This window comes from Carcharodon carcharias, chromosome 3, assembly GCF_017639515.1.
Source record: "Carcharodon carcharias isolate sCarCar2 chromosome 3, sCarCar2.pri, whole genome shotgun sequence".
NCBI classification, from domain to species: domain Eukaryota; kingdom Metazoa; phylum Chordata; class Chondrichthyes; order Lamniformes; family Lamnidae; genus Carcharodon; species Carcharodon carcharias.
Genome location: NC_054469.1, coordinates 227292168 through 227305804, shown reverse-complemented (window position 1 = coordinate 227305804; position 13637 = coordinate 227292168). Strand labels below are relative to the sequence as shown.

Below are 13637 nucleotides of genomic sequence, written 5' to 3'. Positions count from 1 at the left end.
CAGAGTGGAGTATGATCCTGTCCTCATCAAAGTCCAAATGTGCACTTTCTGGCTAAACCCACTGAATAATGATCAGGATTGGGAACATGGCGGATTTTCACTTTGTCTCTCTAACAATGGGATTCTGAGATCAATTTTAGTACCTCTATAAGCATTTGAGCTGAGATCAGGTATTGCAGCATGGACAACATACCTTCTGGATCTGAGTGACTCGGTTCTACATCTGGTAGTGAATTTACCAACTGACATTGACAAAAAGCAACATTTAGCAAGATATATGAATGCTTTCCTAAAACTGTTGTAAGTAGGAAAATTGGATAGTGGTGCAGCCAAACATCTGTAAAGTGATTTATTTTATCACGGTCCTTCTGTTCACGCTCTCGGTGAATATTTGTCAAATGAGTCAGCTGAGCATCCCAGGATATAAGCTGTAGTTGCCTGATGTCCTATTTTTGGTTAGCTGTAGCGCTTTATGTTACATACATTACTTAAGAATTTATTCTGAATAATTTTACTTTTTGAATTGCAACTCTAATAAAATATGATTAATAAATGTGTTAAATAAAAGCGTTAGTTGTCTGGCTTGCTGTAGTATTCAAATTGTTGACTTCAAGCCCTTCATGGATTTGAGCACAGAATATAGGTTGACATTCTAGGGCAGTACTGTTGGGGTGCTGCATTGTCAAGAGGTGCCTGTTAACAGTTTGGCATGTGGTCCAAAACCTTGTGTTCACAACTAAAGTTCAAAACTAAACTTTACATAAGCAGCTCAACATGCCCAGATTTAACAATGTTCTCCTAATTACAGTATATTTGACACAGTAAGATACGGGGGATATCCACCACTTTCTCCTGTCCATTTTGGAAGTGGAAAATAATTCGGTCAAATCATTGAGTACAGACTAGGTCTACTTGGTCAGATTCATTTTTTTTTAGCAATATTTCCCTCTTCTGCAAGAAGGATATATAATTGAATGTTGTTCAGGTTATTTTGATATGTTTCATTTGATACAAATTTACCTTTTAGGGTCTTCAACATATATGGCTCCAGAAATTCTGAAGGGTGAAGATTGTTCTCCAGTCAGTGATTTATGGTCTCTGGGCTGTGTACTGTACGAGATGTTTACAGGTTGGTTTTTGAACATGTTCATTTGTAATCTTTCTTTGTACTCCCTCTGGCACCACTGTATTGAAAAGTCATGAGTTTTATGCTGTCTGATGCCTTGTCAGTGCCAGTTTTTCCACCCTTCCTTATCTGTTACTTCATTTCATATTTTTGTTTTTTCAAAGCTGAGCCAACACACTGCTGGTAAACATGATCATGTCACTTTGAAAAATGTGAAAACATAAGTGCTACTACTTCATGAAAAGGCTGATTTAAGCACCATTTCTGCTGTTGCAAGTAATTGGAGTTTTTAATGTGCTGTCTTGACAAAACATATCATACAAGTTATTGCTGTGTTAAGTTTTCCATGATATGTAATGTCTGCAGTTGTGATAGTCCCCAACAGTCATGTCAGTCCTTGCACTAATTAAAATCTAGAGCCACCAATAAAAATGTTCAACATGCAACAGCTTTTTCACTTATCTATAGGTCACTGGATGAATCAGCCACCATTAAAAATGTTCACCATGCAACATCTTTTTCACGTACCCGTAGGTCACTGGATGAATCAGGGTTAGGAACCCTGCATTCCTGAGAAACTGTTGATATTAGCTAACTTGGCCCATACTGGATGTTTGAATCTATAACCTACCTCGTATACATGGCTCACCCTGTCACTGCTTTAAAGAGCTATCAGGGCATTCCATTACCTCTGTTTGGAATGGAACCTGTTATGTGGAAATTAATTTTATCAGCTTCCTTGGAGTATAAGGCTTTTTTTGGAGTTCAAAAGCACACTCTACTCTCTTAGCTCTCTTTCAAATAGGATAGTCAGATTTTTAGTCACCCAGAGAATTAAGGGGTTTAGGGAGCTTGCAGAAAAATGGAGTTGAGGCAAATGATCAGCCATAATCGTATTGAATGGCAGACAGACTTGAGGGGCCGTATGCTCTACTCCCCATGCTCCTATTTCTTATGGCCTTATGATCCAATTAAGAGTACTTGTCTTTTATCTTGGGGGCTGAGGTTTAAATCCAGCCCAGACTGATGGGGTGAAAATCTTCTCTGGCTGCTGGTTGCAAGAGTCCTGTGTGAAAAGAGTTAAGGCAAGGTCTTTAGTATGAAGCCTTATCTAATTCAACAATAATTGACAATTTTACTCAGGGATGTCCCAAGAAACATGGTATAGAAATGGAGACATGTCCCACTGGTACCCTAGGTGGTGCTCTTATAAGATTGGGGCTGAGGCAGAATTAATGGAGCTTTTCTCTAAATCTAGAGATACTATACTGACCTAGAAGAATTTGATGCTGTCAATGGGTGCCTGAAATGGGAAGAATTTAATTCTCTAGCACTAATATCCTTCACCTTGTTGAGTACAAAAATTCAGAAAGGGAAATAAAACACTTGTGGATTATTAGAAGTAAATTCTAACAGATGGTGAGCAAGATTTCTAAATTAAATTCTTCTGTAATTCAGCAGCAACGTTGAACAAGTTAAAACTTGGAGAGATTAAGAAAACAATAAATTATTAAGATGGCCGCTAAAGCTGCTTTTGTATTGGTGCTTGTAGTGTGATGCTCAAGCTTTGAGCTGTTGTTTACAAAGTTCATTACTCATGACTGCAATGTTTACTCAACAGGAAAACCACCATTTTTCTCCAAAAACTTATCTGAGCTGGCCGAAATGATTTTGTACAAAGATCCACCACCACCTAAGCCTCAAGGTTCAGTAATTTTTCAAAATATTTTGGAAAGCATTCAAGCCAGTCCTTGAAGAAGTTCTGTTCGTCTCTGCGACAAGATTTCCATCTCTCTCTTTTGCCTTGTTCACCTTCATTGCTTTCCATTTCTCTCCTGGTGCTTGACAAGGTGTTTACTAAAACCCGCTTTCACAGCCATATCTCCTTTCTCAGTGACTGTCTCCGTCTCCGAATTACCCCACGTGGATTTCAACTGAAATTCCACCCCTCATGTTTCGAACCCACCCAGGATTACAGGTATTTCCGGGACATAAAATGTTTCTCGGACTGTTGTTCCCGTCGCATCCTGAGATCCACACTCAGTGCCATGCACCACCATACGAACACACTCGACCTCTCCCTCCAGCAGCACCGCCGTACCCTTTTTCAAAGCTGCGCGTGCCCCCAGTTTCATTTTATTCTTCGGCTCATCCGACGCCTCAACAAGAAACTTTTTCTCTTTCTCTCAAGTGCTAAGGAACGCTAGCTCCATCAACTCATCGACACCAACACCCATCTAGGACCCTCCACCCCTGCCTGTCCCTCCGTCCCCACCCCATCTTCCAATCCCAGCCCCAGCCGTGTATTCACTATACCCCCTGACCTTCCCCTCTCGGATGCTGAACATTCAGTGCTCAGCAAAGGACTTAGTTTCATACCCCTACACCCTCACCTTAATGAATTTCGGGCTCGGCATGATGCTGAACTCTTCTTCCGCCGTCTTGGTCTCCAGGCTCACTTCTTTGGGCAGGAGTCCTCTCCCCGTTCAACGGATCCTTTCACCCACCTCCAATATTCTCCCTCCACCTGGACACCTCCCTCTGGATTCTTACCTTCTCTTGATCTTTTCATTGAGAACTGTCGGTGCGACATTAGTCGTCTCAATTTCTCTGCTCCTCTCACCCATTCTAATCTCTCTCTCGCTGAACTTACTGCACTCCATTCTCTCAGGTCCAACCCTGACATCGTCATCAAACCCGCCGACAAGGGTGGTGCTGTTGTTGTCTGGCACACTGACCGCTACCTCGTGGAGGCTGAGCGTCAACTCACAGCCACTTCCTCCTACCTCTCCCTGGACCATGACCCCACCACTGAACATCAAGCCATTGTTTCCAGGACTGTCACTGACCTCATCTCCTCTGGGGATCTTCCTCCCACAGCTTCCAACCTGATAGTCGCCCAACCTCGGACGGCCTGCTTCTACCTCCTACCCAAAATCCACAAACAGAACTGTCCCGGTAGACCGATCGTGTCAGCTTGCTCCTGCCCCACAGAACTCATCTCTCGTTATCTTGACTCCCTTCTCTCTCCCCTTGTCCAGTCCCTTCCCACCTACATCCGTGATTCCTCTGACACCTTACGTCACATCAGCAATTTCCAGTTCCCTGGCCCCAATCGCTTCCTCTTCACCATGGACGTCCAATCCCTCTACACCTCCATCCCCCACCAGCATGGTCTGAGGGCCCTTAGCTTCTTCCTTGAACAGAGGCCCGAACAATCCCCATCAACCACTACTCTCCTCCGTCTGGCTGAACTTGTTCTCACACTGAACAATTTCTCCTTCAACTCCTCTCACTTCCTCCAAATAAAAGGTGTGGCTATGGGTACCCGCATGGGCCCCAGCTATGCCTGTCTCTTTATGGGGTATGTGGAACATTCCTTGTTCCAGTCCTACTCCGGCCCCCTTCCACAACTGTTTCTCCGGTACATCGATGATTACTTCGCTGCTGCTTCGTGCTCTCGTCAGGACTTGGAAAAATTTTTTAATTTTGCTTCCAATCTCCACCCCTCCATCATTTTCACGTGGTCCATCTCTGACACTTCCCTTCCCTTCCTTGACCTCTCTGTCTCAATCTCTGGTGATAGACTGTCCACCAATATCCATTACAAGCCTACCGACTCCCACAGCTACCTTGACTACAGTTCCTCACACCCCGCTTACTGTAAGGACTCCATCCCATTCTCTCAGTTCCTTCACCTCCGTCGCATCTGTTCCGATGATGCTACCTTCAAAAACATATCCTCTGACATGTCCTCCTTCTTCCTTAACCGAGGTTTTCCACCCACGGTCGTTGACAGGGCCCTCAACCGTGTCCGGCCCATCTCCCGCGCATCCGCCCTCACGCCTTCTCCTCCCTCCCAGAAACATGATAGGGTCCCCCTTGTCCTCACTTATCACCCCACCAGCCTCCGCATTCAAAGGATCATCCTCCTCCATTTCCGCCAACTCCAGCATGATGCCACCACCAAACACATCTTCCCTTCACCCCCACTGTCAGCATTCCGTAGGGATCGTTCCCTCCGGGACACCCTGGTCCACTCCTCCATCACCCCCTACTCCCCAACCCCCTCCTATGGCACCACCCCATGCCCACGCAAAAGATGTAACACCTGCCCCTTCATTTCTTCTCTCCTCACCGTTCAAGGGCCCAAACACTCCTTTCAAGTGAAGCAACATTTCACTTGCATTTCCCCCAATTTAGTCTACTGCATTCGATGCTCCCAATGCGGTCTCCTCTACATTGGAGAGACCAAACGTAAACTGGGTGACCGCTTTGCAGAACACCTGCGGTCTGTCTGCAAGAATGACCCAAACCTCCCTGTCGCTTGCCATTTCAACACCCCACCCTGCTCTCTTGCCCACATGTCTGTCCTTGGCTTGCTGCATTGTTCCAGTGAAGCCCAATGCAAACTGGAGGAACAACACCTCATCTTCCGACTACGCACTTTACAGCCTTCCGGACTGAATATTGAATTCAACAACTTTAGGTCTTGACCTCCCTCCTCCATCCCCACCCCCCTTCTGTTTCTTCCCCCTTCCTTTTGTTTTTTTCCAATAAATTATATAGATTTTTCTTTTTCCCTCCTATTTCCATTATTTTTAGATATTTTTAAAACTTTTATGTTCCCCCCACCCCCACTAGAGCTATACCTTGAGTGCCCTACCATCCATTCTTAATTAGCACATTTGTTTAGATAATATCACCAACTTCGCCACCTATGTGTTCTTTTGTTCTGTGACATCTTTTGATGATCTGCTTCTATCACTGCTTTTGCCTACAACCACACCACCCCCCTCCACTTCTCTCTCCCCCCAACCCCCCCGCTCCCCACCAACACCTTAAACCAGCTTATATTTCAACCCTTCCTGGGATTCACCTAGTTCTGTCGAAGGGTCATGAGGACTCAAAACATCAACTCTTTTCTTCTCCGCCGATGCTGCCAGACCTGCTGAGTTTTTCCAGGTAATTCTGTTTTTGTACTGAATAACTGTTGTTGCCTTACCTCAGCCCCATTGCCACCAGAAAGTTTGTCGACACTTTTGCTCTTCGATTTGATCAATGTCTGCCATCCTCCACTCAAATTCCAATTTAACCAAAACTCAGATGGCTCACTTCTGTCTTGGTCAATGTTTGATCTCCATCAATCCTAACTTTGTTAATTTGCATTGACATCCTGAATTTCAAAATATCAAATTTAAACTGCTAATCATTCTCAAAATCCTTCATGGCCACACCACATTTTATCTGCTTTACATCTGCCCACATCCTTTAGTTCTCTGGCCTTTATGTATCACCTCCTCATTGGTGGAAGAGCCTTTGGTACTCACAGTCCTACTCATTGCAATTCCCTCTTAAAACTTTCTTAAAACTCATATTTTTGATCAACCTTTTAGTCCCCCTTCCTAATCTCTACCTCCATAGCTTGATGCCTGTTCACCTTCCTATTTTCCATTTATAAAGTGCCCGGTATTGTTTATTACATTAAAAGCACTATAGTCGTTTGGTAGTATTGCTGAAAAAGAGAAATGCTATCGAAGCTTTTCATCTTGCACTCATCAGGACATCTATGCAAGATAAACCAACAGTAAAAGGAAGAACAATTTATACTGCATGAGAAGAGAGTGCTGATTGGAAGGCAGGTGAACACTGATTAGAATCTACTTGCCAACCAAACAATACTTCCTTCTCATGCAGTATAGATTGGTGTTCCCTTTATTGTTAGTTTATCTTGCATAGCTGTCCTGATGAGTGCAAGATGAAAAGCTTCAATATCATGTCTCTTTTTTCAGCCATTGTAATTACACGTTGTTGTTCCTCTTCCCATTTTCTTTCCAGGAGGTATAAGTCACAGCCTGATTCACTGCATAGTGTGTAAGTACTCAGTAAATGTCGCCAGGATGGCACATTGCAAATATGTCCTGCACTTGTATTGCAAAGCAAGAGTGCAGCGGAAAGAAAAACATGTGTTCTCATCCTCAGCACCAAGTTCTGTGTGCGATAACTTCAACAAAGAGAGAGGAAGTCCACTTCCATTTATCTTGGGGCTTGTGTGAATGCCTGAAAACATTTTAATGCATGAGCTCCCAAGTGCATCTGAAAAGAATGACCTCTTTTGCTGCTCCTCCCACATCAAGACCAATCATTACCTTGCAAGACAGATTTGCCTTTCAGAGCAAGAAAGAAAGTGCCTCTGCTTTTGAGGGTGAATATCATCCATTTAAGTGCTGTAGCCGGTTTACAGTCCTAATTCCCTGTTCACAATTTCCACATACAGAGAACCCTGGTAAATTAAGAGTCCAACCTCAGTTTGCAGAGTTCGGTGCGACTTGATTGGAATGATTGACAGATTCTTCAGCTTTAGTTGTGTGATTTAAGTTACAGTTTACTTACAGTTTTAAATGGGAAGTATCTCAGTGCAAAATTTGTATTTTGTGATTAATAGTGATTAATTTGTGGATGATTTGCTACCAAATTTGAAACATTTTTATTCCCTGTCAGAATCTACCGGGCAAAAACCTTCCACTGAATTTCTTGGTTTGATTGAAGACTTACTTCAGAAAGACCCTTCAAAAAGGTAAATGAATTGGGACATCGCCTGAGGGCTTTAGTCTTCCTTTACGACAGGTGATAAGAGGAATTGGTTCCCTGTGAAATAATATTAGGATATGAATGCAACAGATGATTATTGAATGACTACAGCTTGAATGGTGGGTTTCTTGAATATTTTACTATTTAGATTATAATGTTGTTAGAAAACCTTTCCATACTTTACTGTCATTTACTCTCCTCCATTTACATACTGATTTTTGTTATTTTAGGATATATCACATGCCTTCCGTTCTTGCTGATGTTTGGAGCTGAAAGCAGCCTCCTTTAGTCTGAGAGCCACACTGATGCCCAAAACAATGTTGAGTATGCCACGGGCAGAAATTTCCCCCTGTTGGTTGGAGGGGGGGTGGGGCGGGGGGTGGGGGGGCTGGTCGTGCGGGGGTGGGCACAAACCCAACTGGGGACATGCTGTCATTTTACGTGGGTGGGCCAATTAAGGCCCGCCCATTGCGATGCGTGCCTGGAAACACTGAGCGCTCCCTGTGCGGGCAGGGGGGGAACTTCCCTGGGGTGGTTCCCTGTGCTCGTTCGCGCATGCGTGTGAAAGAGCTCAGAGATCTCCCTGAGGCACCTCCGGGAGATCAGCTTAAGGTTTTATGATTTAAATAAACGGAAAATTTTTATTTAATTAATAAATCCTTCATGAAACCTCACCCCACCCCTGGATGAGGTTTCATGAAAAATGCGAAGGCCCGCCTGGGCTCTTCACCTGCCCCCGTCAACCTTAAGGTTGGACGGGCAGCTCAGTTAAGTACTTCAATTAGTTTTAAGAGGCCTTAATAGGCCTTTGACAGTTCGGCGGGGTGGGGGGCGGGCAGCTGATTCTGCTGTGCGCCCGCCGAACTGAGGGTCAAAATGGCGCACGGTGACGTCAGGACGCTCGCCCGATGTCATTGCGCGTCATTTTACGTGTCCGCGAGCAAGGCCCCATTCCCCACCTGCTGACGGGAAAATGTTGCCCTATGATACAAAAGCAGAAGATGCTGAAATACTCGCCAGGTCAGGCAGCATCTGTGGAGTGAAACAGAGCTAAAGTATGGAATTTCACAGCCCCTTCTGCCGGCAGGATTTTCCAGTCCTGCTGAATTTGTGGACTTTTGAATGGCTTGCCGCATTTTCCAGTCCTGCCCTTGCCTTGATGGGGCTGCAAAATTCCACACAAGGTTTGAGGTCAGTGATGACCTGATTGAAGTTCTAATGAGGGGTCATCATTGACCTGAAATGTTAACTCTGTTTCTCTCCACAGATTTAATGAGTATTTTCAACATTTTCTGTTTCCAATTCACATTTCAAGCATCTGCAGTGTTTTGCCTTTGTATTAGTGTGTATGCTGTGAGGTGGGCAAGGTTACCTGCATGGGGCAAGGTTTTAATAGTTTCCATTGGATATTTTTCTCCATGTGATGATTTAAAAGTTGAAGTTGACCTTGATCTAAAGAAGGATTTAGATCACTCAAAATTCAAAATAAGATTGTCATAGATTTAAAAAATTTATTTTAATTTATTTTACTTGGCCATAACAATTTAAGTTGTAGCTTAGTTTCATCTCATAATGAAGGACTGGACTGTTTGAATTTTAAATAATTTCTTTAGATTTTTGTTGAAGGCTATTTAATGTATTTTTAAAAATTGTTTAATTAATTTCCAAGTGCTATTGCACACAGGGAGTGGAGACAAAGTATGGTTTGAGGGCAGGTGATAATTGGAGCAGGAACGACCAATGGTCCAGACCAGCGTAGGCCAATGGGGAAAGTAATGAGAGTTGGGTGGATTGAGGTTTGAGGTGATTCATGGCGGGGGGGAGATAGAGCGGGGCAAGAGGTGGTGGGTGGAGAGGGGAAGGCAGAGCAAGGTTAGATGCAAAGGGGAGGAGGCAGGTGTGGTGAATTATAGCAAGGAATAAAACAGAGAATTAGAGAACTGAGATTGGGGAAAGAATTGAAGGCTCCCAGAGGACACAGCAGCACCTGGAGCCCAGAAGATGTAGCCACACTGCTGAAACCAGTACATCCAGCCCAGAGCTGTTGGCAGATGAGGGTCACAGGACTAGCAAAGAAGAGGAAAAGGGAGGGGATAGCTAATATTCATTGAATGGAAAGGCTGGTGTTGTGAACTGACCTGAATACTGGTGTTTAAGCTTTTGGTAAAAGGCAAGCTAATCCTGGCTATAAGAACATAAGAAATAGGAGCAGGAGCTGGCTGTTTGGCCCTTGAGCCTGCTTCGCTATTCAGCAAGATCATAGCTGTTCTAATCGTGGCCTCAATTCCATTTTCCTGCCTACCTCCTTGCAGATCAAAAGTCTGTCTAACTCAGCCTTGAATATATTGAGTGACCCAGCCTCCACTGTTCAGTGGGGTAGAGAATTCAAAAGATTAATGATCATCTGAGAGAAGAAATTTCCTCTCGTCTCTTTCTTAAATGGAAGACCCCTTATTTTAAAACTGTGCCCCTAGATCTCGATTCCCCCACAAGAGCAAACATCCTCTCAGTAGCAACCTTGGGAAACCTCCTCAATCATATGTTGCAATTAGATCACCTCTCATTCTTTTAAACTCCAAGGAGATTGGCTCAGATTATTCAGTCTTTCCTCATAAGACAACCCCTTCATCTAAGGAATCAACCTAGTGAACCTTCTCTCAACTGCCCCCAATGTAAATTTATCCCTCCTTACATAAAGAGACCAAAACTGTATCTAGGACTCTAGGTGTGATCTCACCAACACCCTGTATAATTGTAGCAAGACTTCCCTTCTGGACCTGCATGCTAACTTTTTGTGATTTATGTACAAGGACCCCCAGGCCCCTCTGTTCTGTAGTGTTCTGAAATCTTTCTCCATTTGAATAATCTGCTTTTCTGTTCTTCCTTCCAAAGTGGATAACCTCATGTTTTCCCACGTTATACTCCATCGGACAATTTCTTGCCCACTTATTTAACCTATCTAGATCGCTTTTCACACTCTTTGGGCCAGATTTTCATATTTGAGGCGGGAGTTAGAATATTTCTTAATGTTGCGATCCCGCCTCCTACCAGACAGTGTGGGCTGGCAAGATTTTCATCCAGTGAAGGCAGGGACAGCCTGGAGTCAGGCCTGTAACGTGAGGGAGGCTGATAGGAACATAGGAACATTAGAGCAAGAGTAGGCCATTCGGCCTGTCAAGCCTGCTCCGCCATTCAGTTAGATCGTGGCTGATCATCCACCTCAATGTCACCTTCCTGAGCTATCCATATATCTCTTGATGTCAGAAATCTATTCATTTCTGTCTTGAACATGCTCAATGATTGAGCTTCCACAACCCTCTGGGATGGAGAACTCCAAAGATTCACCACCTTCTGAGTGAAGAAATTCCTCCTCATCTCAGTCCAATTCTGAGACTGTGCCCTCTGGTTCTAGGCTTATCAGCCAGGTGAAACATCCTACCCTTATCTACCCTGTCACGCCCTGTGAGAATTTTGTAAGTTTAAATGAGATCACGTTTCATTCTTCAAAACTCTAGGGGCAGAATTTTATGTCCTGCAGGGGGCAGGGTGCGTGACCCCGACCCGATCGGGCATTAAATCGCGTGAGAAGATGTCGGTCGAGTGTCCTGACATCATCGTGCACTTGCGCAATCTTTTGGCTTTTTGTGCTTCAACCTCTGTGTTGCGGGAGTGCACAATGGCATCGAGACGCTTGCGTGATGTCTTCTCGCGCAATTTAATGCCTGATTGGGTTGGGCGAGCGTCCCGATGTCATTGTGCACTCGTGCAATATTTCGCTTGATGGGCACGCATAAAAGTTGGAAGCGCGCCCGCCGGCAATTAAGAGCGCAATTAAGCACTAACAGTTCAATTGTCTCTGATTTTTTTTGTTGCCCTTCCAATGTTACGGTTGGGTGAATTGGCCAGGCTGCCTTTGGATTTTGCATCAAACCTCTTCCTAGGGCAGGATGAAATTTCCCTGATGAAATAAAAGAAAAATTAATATCTGTGGGCAGCATTTTTATCTGCAGTATTTTCACGTGATTGATTATGATGCACAGACAATTTACTTCAGCTTTTTAAACCTTTAGCTTAGCTTCTTCAGGTCTCCAGCACCCTGAGGCAGCTGCCTGCCTTCGGGAAGCTTTCTTGCAGCGCTCACCCGTGCCCAGGGCAACGCCATCGCCTGCTCTCTTCCCGCCCCCAATCTGGCAGCACTGAGCCTTTCAGCGCGCGTTTCACACTGGCTGGCCGTTAATTGGCCAGTCAGTGTGAAATCGCAGCTGGGGGGGAGCCGATCGTGATTGGGGACCCGTTTCCCGGCTACTCAGATTAAATTCAGGCCGAGCAAATACAGGCCCTGTTTCCTCAATCTCTCCACATAAGACAATCCCACCATCCCAGGGTTTAGTCTGATGAACATCCCTTGCACTCCCTCCATGGCAAGTATATCCTTCCTTAGATAAGGCGACCAAAACTATACGCAATATTTCATGTGGGTTCTCACAAAGACTCTATGCAATTGCAGCAAGGCATCTTTACTCCTGCACTCAAATCCCCTTGCGATGAAGACCAACATACCTTTTGCCTTCCTAGTTGCTTGCTGCACCTGCATGCTAGCTTTTACTGACTCATGAACAAGGACACTCGGGTCCCTTTGGATATTAACACCTCCGAACATCACACTACTTAAGAAATACTCTGACTTTCTGTTTTTTATACCAAAGCAGATACTTCACATTTATTCACATTATATTAGAATACTTCACACTTATTCACATTATATTCTATCTGCCATGTTCTTGCCTATTCACTTAGCCTGACCAAGTCCCCTTGAAGCCTCCTAACATCCTCCTCACAACTCACATTCCCACGTGATTTTATGTCACTAGCAAATTCGGAAAAATTAAATTTGGTCCCCACATCCAAATCATTTGTATAGGTTGTAAACAGTTGTGACCCCAGTACTAATCCTTGCATACCATACTAGTAACAGCTTGTCATCCTGAGAATGACCCCTTTATTCCTACCCTCTGTTTTCTGTCTGTTAACCGATTCTCAACCCATACCAGTATATGACACAAACAGAATTACCTGGAAAAACTCAGCAGGTCTGGCAGCATCAGCGGAGAAGAAAAGAGTTGACGTTTCGAGTCCTCATGACCCTTCGACAGAACTTGAGTTCAAGTCCAAGAAAGAGTTGAAATATAAGCTGGTTTAAGGTGTGTGTGTGGGGGGCGGAGAGATAGAGAGACAGAGAGGTGGAGGGGGGGGGTGTGGTTGTAGGGACAAACAAGCAGTGATAGAAGCAGATCATCAAAAGATGTCAACAACAATAGTACAATAGAACACATAGGTGTTAAAGTTAAAGTTGGTGATATTACCTAAACGAATGTGCTAATTAAGAATGGATGGTAGGGCACTCAAGGTATAGCTCTAGTGGGGTTTTTTTTTTATTATATAATGGAAATAGGTGGGAAAAGGAAAATCTTTATAATTTATTGGAAAATAAAGGGAAGGGGGAAACAGAAAGGGGGTGGGGATGGGGGAGGGAGCTCACGACCTAAAGTTGTTGAATTCAATATTCAGTCCGGAAGGCTGTACCTTCCAGACTGAATATTGAATTCAACAACTTTAGGTCGTGAGCTCCCTCCCCCATCCCCACCCCCTTTCTGTTTCCCCCTTCCTTTTTTATCCAATAAATTATAAAGATTTTCCTTTTCCCACCTATTTCCATTATATAATAAAAAAAACCCCACTAGAGCTATACCTTGAGTGCCCTACCATCCATTCTTAATTAGCACATTCGTTTAGATAATATCACCAACTTTAACACCTATGTGTTCTATTGTACTATTGTCGTTGACATCTTTTGATGATCTGCTTCTATCACTGCTTGTTTGTCCCTACAACCACACCCCTCCCCCCTCCACCTCTCTGT

The 13637-nt window shown here is 44.1% G+C and overlaps 1 protein-coding gene across 5 annotated transcripts in view; it reads left to right on the top strand.

The window, feature by feature from the left end:
• Window positions 1-13637, top strand: part of ulk4 (unc-51 like kinase 4) — a 425974-nt gene that overhangs the window by 18042 nt on the left and 394295 nt on the right. For all 5 annotated transcript variants that reach the window (XM_041184964.1, XM_041184966.1, XM_041184965.1 and 2 more), the window contains exons 6-8: window positions 1028-1129; window positions 2748-2831; window positions 7628-7703. In XM_041184964.1, coding sequence (XP_041040898.1) covers window positions 1028-1129; window positions 2748-2831; window positions 7628-7703 — 262 coding nt within the window. The remainder of the gene's footprint in view (window positions 1-1027; window positions 1130-2747; window positions 2832-7627; window positions 7704-13637) is intronic.